This window comes from Aphelocoma coerulescens, chromosome 6 (assembly GCF_041296385.1).
Source record: "Aphelocoma coerulescens isolate FSJ_1873_10779 chromosome 6, UR_Acoe_1.0, whole genome shotgun sequence".
NCBI lineage: Eukaryota > Metazoa > Chordata > Aves > Passeriformes > Corvidae > Aphelocoma > Aphelocoma coerulescens.
In genome coordinates this window covers 18,368,316-18,391,274 of record NC_091020.1, presented here as the reverse complement: position 1 = coordinate 18,391,274, position 22,959 = coordinate 18,368,316, and the positions used below count along the sequence as shown (strand labels likewise).

Sequence of the window (22,959 nt, the reverse complement as noted above, 5' to 3'; positions counted from 1 at the left end):
TTCTCTGTATCTTCTTTCTAATCAGCTCAGCCATGTAATGGTCAGGAGAAGAATGTGGAGTTGGACTGTCAGAATTACCACTCTCGACTTGCTGCTAATTTAATTAGAGACAAGGGTATGTTCTGTGCCTCAATTTCATGTTTCTAGGCTGAGAATGTTGATCTTTGCCTAATTCAAAGGTAAGCCATTGTTTTTTGAAACTGTGTAGAAATGCTGAGTAAATTGAGCTGGAGTCAGGACTCAGACATTTATTAACACATGAGGCAGAGCCTGAACTAATTGCTGCTATCTTGAAGTCATAGAACATGTAGACACAAAGTAAAATCCATGTGAGATAAAATGCCAGAGCTCAAGACTTTAACAAAGAGAAATTACATGGGAAATCCTACACCTCTGAAAGCACTGGAGTCACCAGGCTTCAGACAAAACTACAGATTTTCCGTCCCTCCCTTCTTCTAATGTTTCCTCTGTATCTGTTCCAGCCCCGTGGAGGATTGGAGGTGGAGGGCAGGAGGGCTGGGGGACAAAAGATAGGCAAGAAGGTCAACAGGGGTAGGCCACAAAAATCTCCAACCCAAGCAGGCTGCAATTATGGGTAATCAAGGCTGCTGCAAAGCTGCTGAGCTGCGCTCTGCACTCAGTGTGCTCAGCATGGCAGCCACAGCCCTGTGTGCAAGGGGAAAGGAAGCTGGTCTTTGCACACACAGTCCCCTGAGCACATGTGAGCCTCATCTGCAAAAAACGATGGGCAGTGAATTTTGGGGGTCTGGTAGGCACATGAATTCGTCGCAGCAAAGCAGATGGGAGCTGTGTGGTGGCTGAGCCAGGCATCCCCTTCCCTTGGGGCAGCTCCAACTGGCTGTGCTGCTAATGGGAATTGAAATCCTCAGCCTGGAGCTGTGCTACTCCCTCATGGAGGCAGGGGCTCTGACAAAAAGCCTGGCTTGCTCTTGCTCTGCACCCCAAGCTGGCAAGACAATAGTCACCCAGTATGGTTTTGTGGCCTTCGCTCTTTTTTGTTCTTCCATCTGCTTCTTACTCAAAAAGCAGGCTTGGGCTCTCAGAAGAGATCAGATAAACAAAAGTGGTCCTGCAGCCAAGGCTCTGGGTGTTTTTATTCTGCATTAACAAAAACCCTACATTGGCTGCAGCTGTGGCTGGTTAGGCTTATGCATGCCTGAGACAACAAAATTCAGATTTGACCTGAACTTTCCCAGAGACTGGGAATGTGCAGATCCAGGTCTTTGGTTATGGACTTGTCTATAAATAGCCTCTAGTGCTGATTTAGAATCTTTCATCAAATGTACTTCACGGTCTCAGGAGTGGCATTTACATGTTCACATACACCAACCTACCCTATTTGGTTGCATGGAAGTCAGCAACAAGAATTTTATTGGTTTCAGCAACCTGAGCCAGGAACTGAAAAAATGCTCTTTTCCCTTCTCCTCCCATTCCTTCAGAAACCACAGGCAGAGCATGGTGCCCATGCTGGAAGATGTCTGATCTTTACTCTGTGAATATGCTCTGCCCTTTGGGATAGGACTCATCTCAAGTTTCATCTGTTTCTGCAACAAATCTCCCCTTTTCCTGCACATCAGAGGACCTTCCTTTTCACTGCACAGGGGGTTGCACTGAAGTTTCCTAGCAAGGTATCACTCTGATTTCTGACTGCAGCTCAAACTGTGGGATTATGCATGAGATGAAAAAAGTTCCCTAGAAGAAAGGTTTCCTTCTGAAAGGTTTTGTATGTGACATAGATTGGGAAATATTTCCTGTTAAGCTTTCAGAGATGCATTATTATATGGGTAAATACTTCACTAAAGGTCCTTAGATAAGCCGATCTCTGTCTCAGCCACAGAGTTCACTCACTGAAATGAGCTCTCCTCACACCAGCCTATCACTGCCATGGAGCAGCTGCATTGCCCTTCATCCATGCTGGTGTCCTGCATCTTGCTGAGCCTCTGGGCCATGATTCTGGAGCACAGACTGTTTCTTCGTGGTAGAAATAGGAGCCCTGCAGAAACACCCTATGTCCTGTGACTCAGAACACCTCACACTTAAGGTATATGCTTTTCCCTCTGATGGCAGAGGGATAGGGATTGGGAGCATGAGTTTTCCCAGAGAACACAGGAACACAGCTGTCAAGACATAGCCATGTAATAAAAACCCATGTGCTTGCCACAGGTTGCTAAATACAGCAACTCTTTCCTTACTGATCATGCCTCATGCACTGTTAAGGTAAAATACTTAGTGCCCTCAAATGTTTTCTAGTCTCTGTTTTTTTCAGTATGTAGAAAGATGTTTTGAAGTGGAAACAGGAGTCCCAAGATTCATCATCAAAGACATATTTGTCCAATTGAAACCAAAGGGAAAATATGGCAAGCATATGGCTCTTCAAAAACTCAACTGTTCCTGCTTTGTGCCTCTCTTTCCTCTTGCATCAGGAATAGCTTAGTTAACAGTGAATGGGCCTAGGGATAGAGGTTGGTCCTAGTTCAGCTTTTGGGGTTTTTTTTCTATTCTTTCCAGGATTTCTGATGCACCTGTGTGAGGTGTATTGGGATCTTCAGTGATAAAGGGATTTCAACACATCAGTGAGGCTGTTGTTTCCAACTGGGAAATGCTGCAATGTCCTCGGCAGACAGTGCCTTCAGAAGGTAGTTAAAAACCCTTGAAAGCCATCAACATCACAATGGTAGACTTGGCTCTACTATAGCTCACCAGGAAACTCCAGCTCCAGGAATGCAAGCAGCCTGTGTCTGAGACACCAGGAATGACAGCCCCTCTGCCAGGACAGTGAGAGAGACCCTGGTGGGGTCTGTCTTTTCCCAAGCTAGCAGGTATGGCCAGGGACTACTTGTGCCTTGAATGGAAAAAAGTGGGCAGGGAGAAACTGTAACTCTGCAGGCTCTGGAATTTCCCAGCTGTCTCTTTATTTTTTCCAACACTAATGGTTTATATTGCTGAAGTGACTCACAAATCAAAATATGAAATAGCTCATTTCCCTCCCAGCCATACACAGGAGCAAAGGAGTAGGTCTGCCTCTAACCCAGGCCAGCTGGACCCAGCATCCCCTGGGAAGAGAAGGCAGGATGCTTCCCAGGTGGTCTCAGGCAGTGTCTCTGCCGTGGTCTCCTGGAAGTTCTATCTGGAGGGTGTGATTTTGCATCCCTCATGAATCCTGTTCTCCTTTTCCTGAGCCATGCACGGGTGGTGGCTGTCTGCTCCCCATGGGTCTGAGCTGCAGCCTGCTGGTGCCAAGAGGGGCTCTGAGGGGTTGATGGAGCACCTCGGGGCTCACCAACTGTGCACAATTGTTTTTGTGGGGTGGCCTTTCCTTCCCTCCTGTGAGGCTAGTGCAGGCTAATCTAGTTATGACTGTTTCTCTGCCCTCCATTTGCACCTCAGTTTCACTTGCTGCAAGGACAGAGCCCAGCTCTGGCTGTTGGAACACTACAGCTCAGCACTCCTGGCCAGCCAGTTTCAGCAATTTTAGCTATGCTGGCTGCTCTCAGACTTAGCAGCTGCCAGTTTTCCTCTCTGGGTACCTTTGCAGCAACCCCTGGGGCAGAAGCTCCTGGTCCTGGCCATGCATGTGACTCATCTGGCATTCCAGTATTTTTGGTAGTTCAGGAGCTGCCCTAACTTAACAGTGGGAAATAAGTGTAAAAACAGCTCATCAGTGTGTTTTCAGCCAAGCCTCATCAGTTTGCATGATGCCACTCTGCCAGGGTCTGGCCTCAGCAGCCATGTCCCAGGAGAGGGAAGCAATACTTCAGGTCTCTTTGCTTCTGTTTTCCTTTATAAGATTTTAAGATGCCTTTTCTACATCTGCCAAGAGAGATCTGGATACCCATTGCAGTGCTACCTGTGTGACTGGCATGAGCACACTGACTTCAGTGGTGTCACTGCAATTCTGCAGCAGTGGGAAGGGAACAAAAATCAACCAAGAAGGCCATGGATTTCGCTCAGCTCTGACACAAATAACTGGGAGACTGCAAGCAGTAAAGGGTATGTTGCTGCCTTGCTACAAACAGCTGGACTCAGACACATCCAGGGATGTGAGAAAATTTTTCTTTTTTTATTCTCTCTTAGGTTGCTCTGTGTGAGTCTGCCTCCATTGCAGGGTTATTTCAAACGGCAGGACTGTGTCTAACTGTGTACAAACGCCTGTACTTGTTTCATCAAGGAGCACACAAAAAACAATTCCCATAGAGGTAGATAGGCACATGCCCAAAATACATCACAAGCCAAGCTTGCTGAATGCTGCATACCACCCTCTGCTGGCATGTGAACTCCCGGCGTCTGTCATGCTCCCAACAGACCCAAGTGAGCTGCCTCTTACCGTTTTGATTCAGAGGGTGCTTTCTTTATTGGCCTTTGGGGTTAAACAAGTAGAGCAATTGCCTGCTTTGTGTGGGGAATGGTTGTTAGAGCAACTGGGAGGAATTCCTTGGCACCAGCACTAGCTAAAAAAGGAATGAGCAGAAAAATGCTCAGCCAGAGTCAGTGGCAGAGCAGAGGCAGGGCAATTGTTGGTGCCTCACCCTGACTCTCCCACCTGCAGCATAGAGTCCCTAGGCAGCAAAGCTGATGGGAAAAGCAAAGTCCACACCCTTCGCTAGCCTCTGCAAACCATTGGGCAGAGGCCCCACAGCACAGGCACCACTGACACTGCAGTCCCGAGGAGAATCAAGCCCTGGATCTTTACCCTTTTGCTACTTCTGTGATTGAACATGCCCCACAACATAAGATGTGAAATTTCTCTTATTGTACTTGGCTCATATCCGTGAAACTTGAAAATTTAAATTGCGATAATGATTTTCAAATGGAAATAAACCTATTTTGGGGTCATTTTCACTGTGAAACATGATTCAAAGGCATAAGAGGAAAGGGCAGGGTGACTAGTGAGCTGCCAGGCAGGTGAGTAAAATTTTGGGGGGGCTTTAGCAACTTTATTTTTCCATTACAGATGCTCTCCTTGCTCTAAACTGCTGCCTTCCCTATCTGACCCTTTTCCCCACCCTTCTCACACCTCTTTCATAAACAGACAATAACTTTGTTTGGATTGGCTTGCTACCAAATTTACACAGCTCTCCCATTTAGAGATCTGATTTCAGGTGAGGTGATTAATAGTGATAAATTGGAAGAAAAGGAAGAAGGGGGGGAGGGAAATGGAGCAGCGGAAGGAAGCGCCTGGCCTCCAGTCTTGTTTACAGAATGGCTTAAAACCTGCAGGATGAAACTCCTATGATTTCACAGTGAGAGTGCAAACCTGTCTGCAAGCATGGCAGCTGCTGGGGCAAGGGACTGTGGTAAGGCCCTGGAAGGTAGGGCCAAGTGCTTTTAGGAATGGGTGTAAAGCTAAAAGATTTGTATAAGGGTAATGTTCAGATCTGGAAAGCACAGTCCTAAGTGAGTTTGGTGATTTCTTTTATACATTAAAAAAAAAAAATAACTGATATTGCTGAACTGGGTCCTCATCAGAGTTCCAGTTCTACATAGTTCTGCTTACAGACTGGGTTGGAGGAAGGTATCCATTCTGTATCTTTGAAGCAGGATACCCTTCTCCTGTTTGGTCTAAATGGTATGCTTTTCTTCAAATTTAAGTACTTGTGTTATATGGTTATAGTATTATTGCTATCTCTGTGTTTGGTCTGCTACTTCCTCAATGATTCCACTTGATTTCCAAGTTCCTGGCTGAAAGACCAAACAAATGCATACTTTGGGATGAAATTCCCAATGGACTATGCTGGTTTTGTTAGTCTTGAAAAGATTCTATTAGAAGTGAAAGCCATGTAAGGAAATTGCTGCGCATTTGAGAACCTGGTTTCCATAGGCTTTCATGTTCCAAAGAAGTCAGCTCTTGGCTGAAACTTTCCAGGCATAGGGCCAGACTTCACAAACTCATAGATGGAAAATGGGGCTGAGTCTCCCTAGAAGACTTTAGTCATCCTCAATCTAAATTAGAGCATCCTTTATACTGCTGTCATTCAACCTACAACTGAGCAGCCTAACATTAATGGGTACCAAAACCTTCTTAAAGTTGTGTCACTCATGCATCTTTCTAAGGCTATTGGCACCTTTTTGTTAAAAATCCTGCTTGTAATTTCTACTATTACTTCCTTTGTGCTGGCTGAGTACATATCAGGGGCATTTCCAATGTCAGTGAAAAATCTGGTCAAAGTCTGGTTCTGTCAGTGATTCAAGCTTGGAAAGTCCCAGGGGTGGAGTCAAGAAAAGCTAAGTACACTGGTACCTGCTGCATTTTGTCTAGCTGAAAATTGATTTGGACTAAATGGCTTAAAAATACAAACCCAAACTTGATTCTAAGATGTTGTTCTGCTGTAGGTTGCTGCCCACTCCTGCTGGCTGATGGCTGTGCTGGGCATATCAGCAGGTGTAGGGACTCTCTGAAAGCCTGGAGGAGGCTGGTGGATGAGGCCTGAGAAAGAGTCACTGTACAGACACTCTGTGGGTGTCTGCACCCATGGCATGACTGATCCACTGCCCAGGTGTTCCTCCTGCAGATACATCAGAGATGACTCTGTTTTGTGGGGTACCACAATACGCTGCAGTACAAGCAAACATGATCACTCTCTGAGACAAATTCTAACCACCTTTATGTTATGTTGAGCAGAGTTTCTAGACAGTCCGGTTTGTGCACTTGGGGTTCACTTTCCAAAACACAGTAATACCTTAGATGCAAGTATGGCTTCTGGGCTGGGGGAGCAGTGACAAGGTGAGAAAGTTGGGCTTGGGAGAGTCCATGCATCATTTTCTGCCTCTCTTCTAAAGAGCTGCATGTTCCTGAGGGTAATCACTGAGCTATGTGTGAGGTAGTGCTTTGCATTGCTTACTGGGGCTGTAACAGCTGTGAGTGTCTCTGGTACACAGTAGTAAAGTCCATAAACCACAGATAGGCTCACTCACACACACAGCACGAGTGCTAAGGGAGGGACAAGAGCTGCAATGAAGACAAATCTGTTAATGTTTACAGCTGCTCAGGGTAACTATATTTGCACAAGCAAAGTGGGTACAGGACTGCCTCCTGCTCCACTGACCTGCGAGTGCTGACTGCTCTGGTCTATATTAAGTCTGTGCAGCCCTGCTGTGAGTCTTGCTACATGTTTCAGGTTCTCCAGACCTTACCTAGCCCATCCAGATTGATTAAAACCTGGCCAGTGTTTCTATGCATTAAAATCCCCTGGTTTGTCCCTTCACAGTCTTTTTAGTTTATGATGGCAAGAATGACCCCTCGGACTTTTTCCCATTTGCTGTCTGGTTTGGTCTCTGCTCCCCTCTGTGACCTATGGCTGTTTGCTGTAACTCTGAGATTTTCTGCCTAGAAGGGCTTCTTTGTCCTTGGAGTCCTCAGGAAAGCTTATTTCCATGGCAAGCTGACCCAATTAAATCCTAATAGAGGGAAAAGATTTATGTAGGCAGCAAATACGGGGATCCAGCAACAGCAGATGCACCCTGCTTGTGAAGACACCTTACCCTCAGAGGAGGAGGACAGAAGGACCACTCAGGAGCTCTCCTTGCTGTGTGCTGTTGATCAACCTGCCTCTCACACATGACTAGGAACAAAGCCAGTGCAGACCTGGCAGCGTCTTCGTTATACCAAGGGCAACGCCGCCTCCTCCTTCTCAACTTGCACTCGCCATATGATGGATGTGTTGGAGGCAGGAGCAGCTGGCCCAGCTCATTCTCTTGGGAATAGCCAGGGCAACTTCCCAGGCCACCAGGGGCCTTTCTGAGTTAAGTGAAATAGCAGTGTGTGGGAAGGAAATAAGAGAGGCCCATAGTTTGGTGTTTACCCAACATGCCGTGTGAGCCTGTAAATGTGAGGGGGCACAAAGCTCCTATATAGCAAGTGTTAAGGTATAGCTGGTGGGAATGTTTCCATCAGGGCAGCTTTCCATTGCAAATAAATAAATAAACACAGGCATGGGTGGATTCTGACAAAAGTCTAGACAGGAAAATACTGCTACAACCATAAGGTATTTCAGATGATTTCACAGAAACATTTCTCCAAATTAAAGTACTAGGAGCTGCTCAGCTCTTTTTTTTTTTTTTTCTTTTGAAAAAAGAGAAGTTTTGCACTCAGCTCCTAAGCCTTAACATGTCACAGCAGCTAGTGCAATTCCTATGACGCTTAGCTGGGGTTAGCCTTAGATATGTTGGTCCTATGTTACCCTAGAGATCATTTGTGACTCATGCTGTGGAAGTCTAGGGTAGGATGGCAGGACCTTCTAAGTCTCTGTACAATCTAATGCTTTATTGAGCTTCACTGTAAGGTGTAGGACATGGATGGTGTGGAGTGTGGCTGGGTATGTGGTTTGTTTGGTTTGGAAATATTTTGGTGGTTTGGCTCTGAGGGTTTTTTTAATAAGTTTTTGAAGGAAGGGAGGTAGAGGAAGGTTTGTTATGTTTCTAGAGTCCTGTTTGGCAGTGTTTCAGATTAGTAGAGAGAAAGAATTGGTAATAGTGAGTGACTTATTCAGTTGTAGCAGAATTCATCTAGCCTCAGTGAACTTCTATGCTGAGAAATTACGTGGTTGTAATTTGCATGTTGTGTCTGTGCCAGAGGCCAAAATGTTAGCAGGGAAGGGCGTGTATTGGGAGAAGGAGTGGAAAAATTACAATGAGTCAACAAGGTTGAATTTAGGGCTCCTCACAAGGGAAGCCTCATTTATTAAGCAACCTGATCTCTCCCTATGAGATCATATGTGAAAAACAGGTTGAGCCATGTCTTAGGGTGTTGCCCTGTGGAATTTGTAGATAAGGATGCTTTATACCTGCGTGTGCCTGAGAGGCCAGTTACATCCTGCGGCTTCCAGAGGGAACAAGCCTCCAGAGGAGTACAGTTATTCCATTTTTCTTGTGGTAAGTCTATTGAAAAGAACTTGTGTTCCTTCCTCTCCTTCCTATCCTCGCCTTCAAATCTCAGATTCCCAAACTGTGAGGTGTGATATGTGTGGTTTTCTTCACCAACAGACCCAGGTATCACTACTGAGACAGCAATGGCATGGTGGAAGGCCTGGGTAAGTAGAGGATATACTGACACTCTGCGGTTTTTTGGCACTATAATAAGGTAACTTACAAGTTGCATCAGGGACTGTGTGGGAATGAAAAGTTTCCTTTAAAAATCAGCAAGACTTATTTACTATTTTTCAGACTGTAAAATAGCATTCAGCACTTTGAAAACATTGATGAAGGAAGGTGTTGACATGATTGCTGGCTAAAGGAAGAGGAGCAGACCCTATCTGCATCTATCAGTAGAGAGTGGTGCAGGGGGTGTTTATATTCCTGTGTTCATGGGGAGGTGGTACTATGCAACAGCAAAGTTATACAGCTGAAGTTTAAAAACTGTGGACTCCTTGTCTGCTCCTTTGTCCTGTGGCAGTGAGTTCAGGGCACTAACCTGTCCCTGTTTTGGTCCCCTGTTGTGTTGGTAGGCTGTGGTCACAGAGAAAGATATGGTCAAGCCACAATGTCTATCTTTGGTGGGTTTTTAATATTGCAACAATGATGTGTCTTGAACACCCTGTCTCTTTGCCAGGAGCTAGAAATGCTGTGTATGTTCTCTTGTAAATGATTGTGGCTTTGAGAGGAATGTGGCAGGATGGGGAGAAGCTCATGGGGTCTGCTGAGGCAGCACCTGGGGTCTGGCTCAGGCCAGGCAGCAGGTAGCTCTGGTGATGTGCCAGCCATGGCAGCTGCCCCATCAGCCTCTGTGGCAGGCCAGGTTTTTGCCCAGATCTCAAAACGTATCTTTTTTTTTTTTTTTTTCCCCCAGAAAGATTAAAATTGTAATCTTCCTTTCTGAGTTCTCTCTGCCTCCCTAGCTCCTTTGGAACTTTGGTATAATAAAATAGGTATTTTTCCAAAGTTTGGAGTAGCTCTCACTTAATTTTTTTTTCCTTTTGGATGATCTATTCCCCTCTACCCCTAAGCTGGAAATAATTTCTAAACTTAGAGTGAGAAAAATAGGAGAAAAGCCCTTAAACTCTAGTGATCTCTTAACCATTGGGGTTGTAGGGGGTGGAGGCATGAGAAGAAAATGAGAGGTCCAAAGAAGGATGGGGAAAAATTGTTTTGGTTTTCTAAACCCTTCATAAAAAGTACAGTTCAAAGGCAAAAGGAATGAAAAAATGTGAAACTCTCTCAGAAAATATCCAGTGGAAAAAAACCCCAAACAGTACTCAACCTGTCTCCAGACTCCAACTTTTCAAAAAAGCTATCTTTTAGGTTTGAAAATATTTTGGCAGTGAAACTTTTACTCCTTTTTCCTTTCATTTGTAAGTAAAACTTTTCACAGCATCAGCTGTAAGGTACACTGCTTCTGCTGCTTTCATGCCAATTATTTATATTTACATGAGAGTCACACAAATGCCTTGAGTAGTTTCAGTCAGGGAGTTGTGGGATCAATTCAACTGGGAAACAAGACCAAAGTGAACAGGGATTCTCTGAAAAGCTGGTGCAGTTGTACTTGTGCTGCAACACTTCCGTGCACAGAGAACGAGGTGTGTGAGTGAGTCACAAATATGCTACTTGAGCCTGAAAGGGCCGTAACTGTTTCTCGGAATTAGTAGCAAAAAAGATCATTGTTTAATTTGTTTCCACTGCCTCCAAATGAAAGCTCAGCCTTGTACTTCCTCTTTCATTGAGTCACCAGGCATGGGTACAGAGTGTTTGGGAGTTTCTTCACAGGGCCCTTGCATGCAGCTGGAGAGGATTGACCATCTTTTTCAGAGCAAACTCAGATGGATGGGTCTAACCTGCTTTCCAGGGAAGCTGTGGTGGTGCTGGCTGTCTTAACAGAGGGATAGAAAAGAAGCACCTGAAATGATCCTGCCAGCTCAGCCAAATTCTTGTAGGCCAATGCCAAACTGTTAGACATGGCAATGCCACCTGGTCTGTCACTGCTTTTTCTGCAGTGGCAGCTTCACCACAGCCTTAAACTTGCTGCTCGGTGACCATTTGGATTCAAAGCTGCATCTCTTGCCAAGTTTCCTGTTGACACCTTTTGCTTCACAGCTGCTCCTTCTGCTGGGAGCAAGGTGTGGTGGTGCAAGAATGTCTCTGTGCTTGCTGTAAAGCAAACTTCCAAGTCTTAATGATTGCTGAACGTGCTGCCTCTCTCAATTCTCCTCATTGCCTCTTGGCTGCTTGTCACTGCTCCTGGAGCATGGCTGGCAAAGGGGCCAGCATGCAAACATGTGCCAGCTGCATCCACTGGTTCTCTTTCACACAGGAAGTAAGAGCAGAGGGGATTTGCATCATAGCAGGAGGATGATGGGTGGCACTTGGTGGTCCATGTTATGCAAGTCATGTGGGACAACCCTAATGCTTCCTTCTGGTCTGTAATCTCTGAATTTTATCTCACTATGAAGCCATCTCCATTAAAATATTCATCAGGTTATGCTGATACTATTAGTTTAATATTAACCCTGGTTCTTAAGGTAAATTGATGAGAATATAGTGGTTTCCAATTTAAATATCCTTGCTTCTAGGAAGGAGAAAATTGTGTCTATTATTGTAATAAAGTGACAATGACTCTTCATGCCTACCCACCCACATACTCCCCCTATTGATAGGACCAGCTTGTGATAGATGTGGCAATATCTTCAAGCAAGTTCCTTGACTACCAGCTTGTTAAATTGAAGCTCTTATGCCTGGGTTCTGGTTGATGGCCCTTGTGGTGGTATACTACTTTGTGGTAACTAGAATAAGTCTCAGTTTGTCTTTCTGCCCTGGGACTCTGGCACTGTCAGAACCTTAGAGATTTGTTAGGAGGATTCTAGTGTAGTTGTATCTGATTCTTGGTACAGGGAAGAACATCAAACCTGCACTCCTCCAGATGGATGTCTTCCTTCAAAGTAGTTTTTGGCCCGAATCCTTCCAGTGGAGGTGCTTCCTTCTTGAAACCAACTGTGCAGAAGTGCAGCAGCAGCTACTGAAAAAAATGGTCTGTGAGAACAAGACTACTTCAGGAATTCCAAAAGCTATCTAAAAACTACCCTGCACCAACCCACTGAGAAGTGCAGTATGATACAATAGCATCCATGATATGAAGGACTGTATTTAAGGAGTGAATAGGAAAGTCCAGTCTACTACAGTCTGTGCTTTTTCTGCCAGACTGCCTGCACCTCACAACGCTTGCAGCACTGTCAGCCGTGCTTTGCCCTTCATGTTTCTGCCAGCAGCAAAGGCTGGTACAGGCAGGTGGAAACAGGAAACTTGTGTTCTCTTTGGAGAGAAACTTGTGCTCTCTTTTTGCTCTGCTGAGAAACTTCAAGCCAGTCTCTCCTGTTTTCTGTGACTTGACAATGTGTAGGCAATAAATAGCATTAATATACTTTTCAAATACTTTTTCTTCAGCTGATGAAAAGCAGTGGTGAAAAGTTGTGTATTTTTCTTCTTTCAGAGTGAAGCAGAGGGCAGGTCCGTGGCAGGTGCTTTTAATTTTAATGCTGCACCTGATGCTCAGATTCTGTACAAGGCCATGAAAGGGCTTGGTGAGTTGACTCCAACCACAAATGTAAATTCTATGTTCTTCTTATAATTGGTAAGTTGAAAGCCATTCCTTAGGAAATTTGCATCCAGAGATATCACTTCTTTTCTACTGTGAAAAATTAAAATTAAAGTTTCCTCAGTACATACTTAAACTTCTACACAAAGGTAATGAACCAGGCAAGGCTGTCTGAATATTCAGATTGCGATTTTGGACCAGTCTCAGCTTATTCTGTGTGCTGTATTTATGATTTATTGTTGCTTTCCACAGGGACTGATGAACAAGCTATAACTGAAGTACTAACCAAGAGGAGCAATATGCAGCGTCAAGAGATTGCCAAATCCTTCAAAGCACAGTTTGGAAAGGTTCTTCCAAAACAAAGCCCTATTCAATCACTGGTTTACTGCATGCAGGATGTAGCAAATGGGCATACAGTTCATCCTGAAAGCATGATGCAAACTATATGCAAGTCTTCTGCAAATAAGTAGATTAATATCTATTTATAAGGCCTGCGATAAATGTGTAAAATTAATTTTTGACCGGAAAGAAATGGGTTTTTTTCCTAAAGATTTAAATTTTTTTGTAAAATGCATTTTGACCAGGAATACTTTTTAAAAATCAGTTTTGACTGTAAATGAAGCTTCTTATTGATTTGAAGCTGTAACAAAAATTGATACCCATGTAAGTTACACATTGAGTAAAATATTGGTTTGTTTCAGGCCTTTTTAAATGTCAGAAAAGATCAATTTAAAGACTTATTTAATTACACTTGTTTGGAAATTGCATGGTTATTGACAACCATGTTTTCCTTTGGCTCTCTTTATTTCTTTGATAAAATCTTACTTTTATTGGGAAAACTTTTTCATCAGAAAACTGTACCCCCAGCCCTGCTGTGGAGTCTCCAGTCACCCTTTCTGGAAAGGGAACTGCCATGCAAAAGCCTCAGAAAGGGAAGCAAATATGGGGGTGGCGAGTATGGAACAATGAACAAATAGATGTTTGCATCCTATTAAAGCAGGGAGAGCCGTACTCTGGGAAAGCCTGCACTAAAGTGAAAGGGAATTTTGACATGTATCGTCAAGCAGACTGCATTCCTGATTCTGCAGATGTCCTGGATGCAAGTTTATATGCAGGCTTTGGGAATTAGCTCTCTCTGAAGCTACACCCTTGCTCAATGCAAGGCCTTCAGCTACCTAGTTCTGCTCACTGAGTTAAGCAGAGTGGAGCAAGATTTGCTGTGGGATTAATTATTGAGAAAGCCTGAATATCAAGAAAACAGGGAGTGTGTAAGCACCTAGACAAATCCTATTTTGGAGTTAGGAGCCTTTTTCAGTTCCAGGACCTTTTTTAATGAACTATCAACAATGCTGTCATTCAGCTTCATTGCTTGGGCCATGGGGATGGAAGCAGCATGTGCAGAAAAATGATCCTGTGGGGCTGTCTATGTAACCATGTGATGATGCACATTTAACAGGACCTGATTGAAAACCTGAAGTCTGAATTGAGTGGCAACTTTGAGAGGCTCATTGTAGCTCTCATGTACTCCCCATTCAAGTATGATGCCAAGGAGCTGTATGATGCCATGAAGGTAAGCAAATTGCATGCTGATATTTAAGTAGTAGCACAAATGCAATGCTAATTTTCTGCAATTGTGCAACTGTTAATAACTGTACTGTTACATGGTTAAGTTTGTTATTAGCACTAGCCTTTGAGAAATACTTAATTGTATTATTAATATACTGGGGGAAAAGGCTGCTTAAATACGTATTGCTGTAAGAAAGTTTTTGTACATATGTAACTCATAGAGCCTGGGAAGGCAACAGCAAAACTAAATTCACACCCAAACCTGCTGCCCTCATGCCCCACTTGAGCCATGAATCCTTTAAGAAATCAAGGAGTGGTGGTGCAAGGGTCAGGCTGGGGTTGGCTGGGATCCTACCTATTGACAATGTACTTTTAAAAGTCTCAGATGCAGAATGGTCTGTTAAAATGGTACAAAGATGGGCTGACTAGCCAGTCCAAAGGGGAATGCTAGTCTCCCTGCATTCCTCTAATCCTGTCTGTTGTCAAAGATCTGACTCCAGAAAAGCATAGCAGAAATGTAGGGTTCCATAAAATCATCCTTTACAAACTAGGCACCTCACTAAAAGAAACCATGTTCAATCCAAAAATGTCTCCAGCTTTCATCATGACGGTTTCTTACAGCTCAGCACACAGCCTGACACTTTGCTGCCATCCAGCTCCTCCCTTCACCATACTTCTCCAGCAATAAATCACCCTCCGTGACTAGATGCTTTTCTACACCTTTATTTCTCCACTGCGTTCTCTATTATAGGGTGTGGGAACGAGGGAAGGTGTTATCATAGAGATCTTGGCATCTCGGACAAAAGCGCAGATCAAGGAGATAATCAAGGCGTACAAAGAAGGTAAGTGCCTGGGGCTCAGATTTCTGTGGACAGAGCAATGGGCCTGATTGCACAACAGGAATGGTGCTACCAGCTAGCACTGTCAGCAAGAAAATGGCTTTCTAAAAGCCATTTAACTCCAAAAGCAATATAATTCTGCTTTCAACTGACAAACAGAACATGGCTATGCTGAGAGAATTGAAAATCCCTTTCTAGGTCTTCATCCAGCTACAGAAAAGGGTCAGCAAATCACAAATTTGGTTCAGTTTGGCTATAAAAAGAATTGTCAGAACATAAACAAATCTATAGCTATGCACTTGGTTTTTTTCTCCCCATTAAATAGATAGGCATTTATCAAACATATATTTGTAAATATTTTATCTTGTTCATCCCTTCAGCTATACCTCTAAAATTAGCTCTGGCTTTATTCCTTGGACATCAGGGGAGCTAGTGACTCAGCTGGATGCAAATGCTGACCTGGGTATCACAAAGAGTATGAGCTGCTCTCAGCCCTGTTTTTTTCCCTAATGACCTTCTTGCCTGGTGTCAGGCAGTGTGTGTGCTTGGGTTACTGGTAATATCTTGACTATTATCACCTAAATAAATAACAAATCCTTCCTTTGTCCCTCTCTTTCCCTTGGGTAGAATACGGTTCTGATCTGGAACAAGACATAAAATCGGAAACAAGTGGCTACTTAGAACAGATTCTGGTTTGCCTTCTTCAGGTAATGCTGGAGAACAGAACTGAGGGTATAAAGGTCTTCATGTTTTTCTCTTCTTTTTCGGAGAAGACATGCAATAAAAGAGCCAGTACAGTCATGATCACCAGATAAGTTGCAGGGACAACCATGTCACTTGGAGTGGATCTGTTTCAGCTTCGATGTGACTGAAGCAGGGAAATCTCCCTCCCTTAGAGCAGTAAGAGAGCTGGGAACTTAACAGCCAGCTCTGTTGCAGAGAGACACCTCACTTTTACATATGCATAAAGCCACTGTACCCTACAAGGGTCTTCGAAAACAGTGCCCCTCCACTATGATTCACCACTTTTCCAGGGTCTGTGCCCTCAATGCTGAGTGCATTTGGATGCACTTACCTACCACATTTTCAGAATTTTCCTGCCTGGTAGCAGAATAACTGAGCAATTTTTCACTCTGCTTCATATGACTGATTTCAGCACCTTTCAGTGAAGGAGCTAGCACTTGTGCTGTCTGAAGTATTACTGCTTGAGCACTCTGCAGAAATAGATAGCTGAGAGGATAATTGAACTTTGCTCAGAATGAATGCTCTGATCCTTATTTATGGAAGAATCTTCATGAGACAAAATTGTTACCTTTCTTTTTCTGCTCATAGGGTGAGAGGGACAATGCCACTCTCTATGTGGACACAGCCCTGGCTCTCCAGGATGCAGAGGTACTCTCAAATACCTGTGATCAGTGATATAATCATTCCCACCTTCTTGAATTTCAGAGTGCTTCAGTGAGCAGCACAGTCCTGGTCAGCAGAGGGTTGGAATCACAATAATTTGGGGTGGGCTGATCTTTAAGTAAGTAACTTGTGATTCTTCAGTTTTGCCTGCACTGCTGAGCTCTGCCATTCCAAAGAGGAGTGATGAGGCCTGCACTTTGGCTCAGCTGCTTTTGATATGTATGGGTATGGTGGAGTGGAAGAAGAGAGAAAAGGGAAGAAACCTCAAGTGTATTGTTGGCTGCTCCAGCTGCTGCAGGAGGGGTAGAAAGGATGGAGATAGCGGCTGCTCCAATTTGTCTAGAAGACAGAAAGGTTTTCATAACCAACCATTCTAGGAGACTCTGGTTCACACAGTGGTTTAGGTTACTCCAAACCCCTTTACCCCAGCCATGCCTTCAGCCAAACTCTGTTCCTTTACCAGCTGCACACACAGAACATCTCGCTAATAACTGTGTGTTAAATTCCAGACTCTCTATGCTGCTGGAGAGAAGATACGGGGCACTGATGAGATACAGTTCATCACCATCTTGTGCAAAAGGAGTGCCACACACTTAATGAAAGGTATGGAGCAGAACCCACACCACCATCACTACACTCCCAAGCCTCTGAAGTCAGAAATCACCTAGCCAAAAAGAAGAGGCAGGGCTATAGATGAGAGACATGGGTGGTCAGAAATAAGTACCTGAGCCTGTTTTCTAATTCCTGGTCACTCAGTAACTAAAAGCTGCCAGCAGATTTTGTGAAAGATTATGAGGATTTAGTTCTGCTGAAAATGAAGTGGCTTATCCAGGAGTCCCTATACAGTGGTGATAACTGGATAGTGATTTTTATAAACCCAAGAAGTGAGTGAGTGAGTACCATCCTAATTAAGTAGGAGCATGTGGTGAACAGGCATGTCCCTTGGATGTGGGTTCTTCCAGGGGAAAAAAAAAATCACTAAAAATCCAGCTGGTTATTCAGTGCTGGAGAATCAGTGTGCACCCTGCATTTCTGCCCCAGGTCCTTTTGAGGGCATCAGAGGCTGCTGGGAGGGAGGACACTAGTCCTGTTCCAGCTGAGACCTCAGCTCCTCACTGTCTGTGGAGCAGAGATCAAACCTTTTCATCTCAAGGCTTTTGAGGCATAACAGGTTTCACTATATTGGCTGAATCTAAACATATCAAGTACTGTGTGAATCAGATAAACTGATCAATTTAGCTGGAGATAAATTAGGTATGCCTGAGCTTTTTCAAGTTGACGTCCTCTGAGGCTGTTTCTATGCCCTGGAAGCCAGCTCCCCCTTGTGTTCCCTTGTGTTCCAAATTCAATCTCCCTAGGTCACTTAAAAAATAAACAAAAACAAAAATAGGTGGTCTCTGTAGTCTTTGTCTGTATCTATCTTTAAGAATTGAATTTCATCTAGTTGTCATAATGCAACCAGTCTGTGGGACCCACTGTGGCACCAAGCAATTTCTTCTGTGGTACGGCCACCTGTAGCTATTTGTGTTTGAAACCTGAGTGTAATTGTTGCAGCTTTTTAACTTTTTTTAATAGAAAGAGTAGGTCTGAGTTGAGAAGTTTGTATCCATCTGTCTATTCTGTATTCCATTTCCTCAAAGTGTCTTGAATGTTGATAATCTTGGATGCTGAGCAAAGTTTATTAAGGTGTCCATTGCATTACATAGCAGTTTTCCTTCTTTGTTAGTTAGTTTCCTTCTTGAAAGCTAGGAATAAAAGCAGATATCTGTGTTTCTGAGCCTTGGAGTATCCAAAGTGTATAAGGTGAGCAATTACCCTGTTGCTGAACTTTTGTTACTGTGGGAACTCAAATTTCTCAGAATCTGCACCTGTGTTTTGCTCATCTTTTCTCAGTTTTTTGTTTTTTCTAATTGTGGTTGAAGTTTTCCCAAATGGTGTTGTCACCATTTTAAAGTCCATAGGCTGTAAGATGCATAGTCCTAGATTTAAGTTGATTTTATTTTGACTCCTGAAGCTAATGACATCAACAAGCACAAGACCAAAGGTGTGCCTAACTTTGTTGTCTGCTTTATTTCTGTGGCTAGAGACAGTGATGAAGGGTCAGATTTCCACATAAACTTGAGGTGACTGAAATTGCATTTTCACATGAAGTCGGGGAATTAAGAACCATGAATGGTTTGGCTTTTCATAAATTTTAACATCCATCTTTATAGCTTGTATTTCTGATATTGACTAAAGCCTCCTGAAGCTGGCGTAAATGTGGCCATTGCTTTTGCAGGATCTGTGTGTTCATATTGCCACACAAGTAATGCCTGTAAATATTGGGCACAAAATGCCTTGGAGGTTACCTGGTAAAAAATTTAAGTTCTTTGTGTTTCAAACAGTGTTTGAAGAATACCAGAAACTGGCTGGTAAGAGCATAGAAGACTCTATCAAGAGTGAAACTCGTGGTTCACTTGAGGATGCCATGCTGGCTATTGGTAAGTGGTGATCTTTCCCTTTGCTTTGTCTGCTGCCTTTTCTTCTGTGGTAGTTGACTTATATTAAATGGATCTACTTTATAAAGATATCTGGCAGGAAGTAAGGGGTACCTCTTGGGTAAGATAAACTCAGATTCCAGGAACACACTGAATTAATGGGCAACATGTAGGACCTCAGTCATCTGCTGTCCTGGACTGGAATTACCATTGATTCTTACTGAGCTGTTTTGTATGCCTAGTGAAATGCACCAGGAACATCCATAGCTACTTTGCAGAGAGGCTGTACCATGCTTTAAAGGTAAGACTCTTCATTGCAACACAGTTGTTTTCATACTGACATAACTTGTAACCTGACTTCCACCAATTCAAACTAGAAGAGCCAAGGCTTGGTGAAATTCAGCAGGTTTAGTGCAATTGTTGCAAGTAATAGCTGAATCCTTTCAAACACTTTGGGTAGAAAAGTACCCTTTAAGCTCGAGATACCAAGGGAGTCTGGCTTTTCTGGCTTAAGAGTCTGCAAGAAGCCCAGCCCCACTTTCTGGAACACAGACAAAACTTCTGGAAGAGGCTTTTCTAGGAGGTTGATTATGGTGAAGTCTTCCTTTCCATGTTAATAGACTGGAACACAATATTTTCTTTTTAGAAAGCAATTCTCTCAATGGCAGTATAAAATGAGAGTTTCAAATGGGGACATATAAGGTATCTGCAGATTGTGCCCCTGTAATGTTTAACTGGTATGTACAAGATGTCAGCTCTCCAAACCTTTTGGAAAGCTGAGATAACTTTTTGTTATCAGTGTGATCTTAATTTTCCTGTGAGTGATTAAACAATATTGGCTGAAGCCAAACAGTGCCTGGGTGATGCTGCAGAAGGACAATCTGTATTCAGTGACAACTCCCATCTTTCTAGCACGTTTGCTTTTGCATTTGACATGTGCAAAACTTGTGCACACTTCCATGGTGGGCTTATGGTGTTGACAGTGGCCCGTGAGAGGGTTGGCCCTCCAGAAAGAGATGCAGATGTTCCACAGAATATGTGCCAAGTGGTGTTTGAAAGCTGACTCCTCCTATCCTAGACTAGTTAGCACAGCTTATCCCTTGAACACCCAGTGATATCACAGACTAATGTATCTGTTATTCCAGGGGGCTGGCACGGATGATGGGACTCTGATAAGGGTGATTGTTTCTCGAAGTGAAGTTGACCTAAATCTTATAAAGCCTGAGTTCAAGCGTATCGCAGGAAAGTCTCTCTCCAGTATGATTTCGGTAAGCAGAATCTGGATATGGTGGTTCCTAGCCACTGCATGTATTCCTTATCTTTCCAGCACTGGGGGATGCTTCCATGGTTGTTTGCAGCAACAATGTCACTTCTGCCATGATCATGGCTCTCTTTCACTAGGCCTGTTAACAGTCCTGTCCTTGAGAGAGACACGTGTCTGAAAGGTGGGTCAGACCGTATGCTCTGGAAGTGACTCGGACAAAGCAAACCCAAGGAGACACTGCACCCGGATTTTCATGGACCAGACTGTGTATCCATGCACTGCATGATCTCCTAGATGAATCTAAATTAAATTAATCATTCTTGTTTTAATCATTCTTGTTACACCTATCCCACACTGCTCTGCCATTTTCTCCTCTCTCTCTGCTATCCTTAACTACCTCAAGCCAATGCCATCCATATGTGTCAAAATAGTGCTGGGGTATTTTGTTTATCTCTCTTTTAATTTTTCTTTTCTTTTAATTTTTCTTTTCTTTTCTTTTCTTTTCTTTTCTTTTCTTTTCTTTTCTTTTCTTTTCTTTTCTTTTCTTTTCTTTTCTTTTCTTTTCTTTTCTTTTCTTTTCTTTTCTTTTCTTTTCTTTTCTTTTCTTTTCTTTTCTTTTCTTTTCTTTTCTTTTCTTTTCTTTTCTTTTCTTTTCTTTTCTTTTCTTTTCTTTTCTTTTCTTTTCTTTTCTTTTCTTTTCTTTTCTTTTCTTTTCTTTTCTTTTCTTTTAGCTGCCTTATCCCAGATGAAAGCCTGGTCTATACTGTGATGAGATAGGTTCAATTTCTGAACCTTGTCAAGGCTTATTGTAGCATTTGAGTCTCAGCTCTGAGTGAATGTGCCTCCCCTGTTAGTGCTGAAATGCTGTTTTTTACCATTTTTCCTAAGGACTCTGGGACATTCCTCTCCCCGTGTGCAAATGGCACAGAAGCCCTGTCCTTAGCAGTCCCCATGGGAAGTCTGGTTCTGTAATGAAGGGCCTTTCTTCTAATTGACACTGTCAGTGTCTGTCATGTTGATTAATGATCAATCATCAGGGGTCTGTACAGAATACTCATTCCTTCTGAGAAGTGGAACTAGCTTTACACCTGTCATCACAAAACATTTAAAGGGAGCAAATTCTTTTTTAACCTAGTGAATATTTTATGTAGTGCTTCTAGATCAGAATGGCCACATTTGTGGCTTTTTAAAATATGTCATGTGTCAGGGATAACTATAATGCCTTTTCCCTTCCTGTAGGGAAGAGATGCTACAAAAATACCCAGGGACAAAAAAAACTGAACACAATAGGTTTGCTTGCTGTGATTTGTGCTGACTTTGTCTGTGCTGCTCTCTGGGACAGAACCCTGATCAATTGCTCACCTGCATTCCAAAGGAAAAAAATTGGACTTGATAAATGTTATTTCAGGTGGTAGCTACAAGCCTCATTTCTCCATTCTCTTTTGATGGTGTGTCAGCTGGCAGGAACACTGCTGAAGTCTGGCTTGCTCTTTCCAAAGTCCTTTTCCTGTGTGGGCATATTCCACAGACTGACAACGTCAGCACTTGGATCATGCAGAGGGTCTTCCATACTCACCTATGTTTTAATATTTTCTCCTGTCAGGATGATACCAGTGGTGATTACAAGACAGCCTTGATGAATCTCTGTGGCAGTGACTGACAGCCTCTAGGAGGAAGAAGTTGAAAAGGATACAGAGAGAAAATTAACAGTGAACAAGGATCTGAAAATATACTTGCTGAAAATCTTTCCATTGATCCAAGTAGAGGGGAAAAGAAGATCTCCAAAGCTCTCTGAAGGATGTGGATGCTCATTACACATTGAATGCTATCCACTTCCCAAACTGTTTTTCAATCACAACTGGGAATATTAATTTGTTGTTTCCATTTTGTTCTTTGAAGTTTTCTTCTATTTTAACCCATTGTGAAGGATGGTACTTTGACATGGAATTAAAGATTCTTTTAAACCCTCTATAGCTGTTTCACAAGTCTGAATAACTCTACAAAGCTTGGGCTATCCTGATGCCAAATTTCACTATGACAAGCTGGTAGAGCATGGGCCATTTGATGCTAGCCAGGTGGGTCTGGAAGGAGTCCCAGATATTAATGAGGCTTTAGGGAATGGGTCAGAACTGAGAATTTAGTGCCAGGGACAGGAGTTTAGCAGCCTTATCTACATAACTTCAGGGAGGGCTCCCCAAGGAGCAGTAAATGGCAGAGCCAAGCTGGCTGTAAGCATGTGAAAGTTGAAGGCTGTGTGCCTAGTTTCCTTCTTGCTTGTCTGTTGGGGAAGACCAGCAAGTTCAGGTCCTCACATCAATGTCAGACCATGGGGGAATCAAAACTGGCATGGATGACTTGGTTTTGGTGAACATAGGGTATCCTGCCCTTGGGAGCAGACCTGTTTCTGCTCCTAGTGTCACAGTAACTTCTCAGCAGTCAGTGGACTCCCTCCAAAATTGCCTCCAACCCCCATGCCTGCACCTACCAGGTGCTGAGTGAAGCCCTAAATGTGGACATTAAAACAGAGAGAGCAGTCTGAGAAGTTTGAGAAGTTAGCATCTGCCTTGACCACTGGTTCTCCACACTTAAAGCACTCCTTTAAATGTGTCATTACCAACAGCCTTTCAGTAACTGTGTTCAGTAAAGGAGCTTTTCTGATCAAGTGGGTGAAGTTTTTGGCCGAGGGGTGCTCCCTTCCTTGCACCGCTGAGATTTGCAGGAATCAGTGCCATGAGAGTGGCAAGCTCAAAAGGTCTTGGTGAGTCCGGGACACAGACACGGGACCTGGGGTCAGGGTATCTACACACCTCAAGTGAACGTGAAGAGGAGGTTTCAGTCTCTGCCCCTTTAAGTGCTTGTCTTTTCAGT

General features: G+C 43.4%; 1 protein-coding gene across 2 annotated transcripts; it reads left to right on the top strand.

Moving 5' to 3' along the window:
- Positions 1-5,191: 5,191 nt before the first annotated feature.
- Positions 5,192-22,050, top strand: LOC138112825 (annexin A8-like). 2 transcript variants are annotated; one of them, XM_069020411.1, is made up of 14 exons: positions 5,192-5,330; positions 8,785-8,889; positions 9,001-9,047; positions 12,434-12,524; positions 12,791-12,885; positions 13,995-14,108; positions 14,856-14,946; positions 15,571-15,650; positions 16,276-16,335; positions 16,860-16,953; positions 18,735-18,830; positions 19,070-19,128; positions 19,973-20,095; positions 21,695-22,050. In XM_069020411.1, the coding sequence occupies exons 1-14, from the start codon at positions 5,288-5,290 to the stop codon at positions 21,749-21,751; spliced, it is 1,155 nt and encodes a 384-aa protein (XP_068876512.1). In that variant the 5' UTR covers positions 5,192-5,287; the 3' UTR covers positions 21,752-22,050. The 2 variants fall into 2 exon arrangements, with proteins under 2 accessions (XP_068876512.1, XP_068876513.1); XM_069020412.1 differs by having other exon boundaries at positions 5,259-5,330; positions 12,434-12,450.
- The last annotated feature ends 909 nt before the right edge of the window (positions 22,051-22,959 follow it).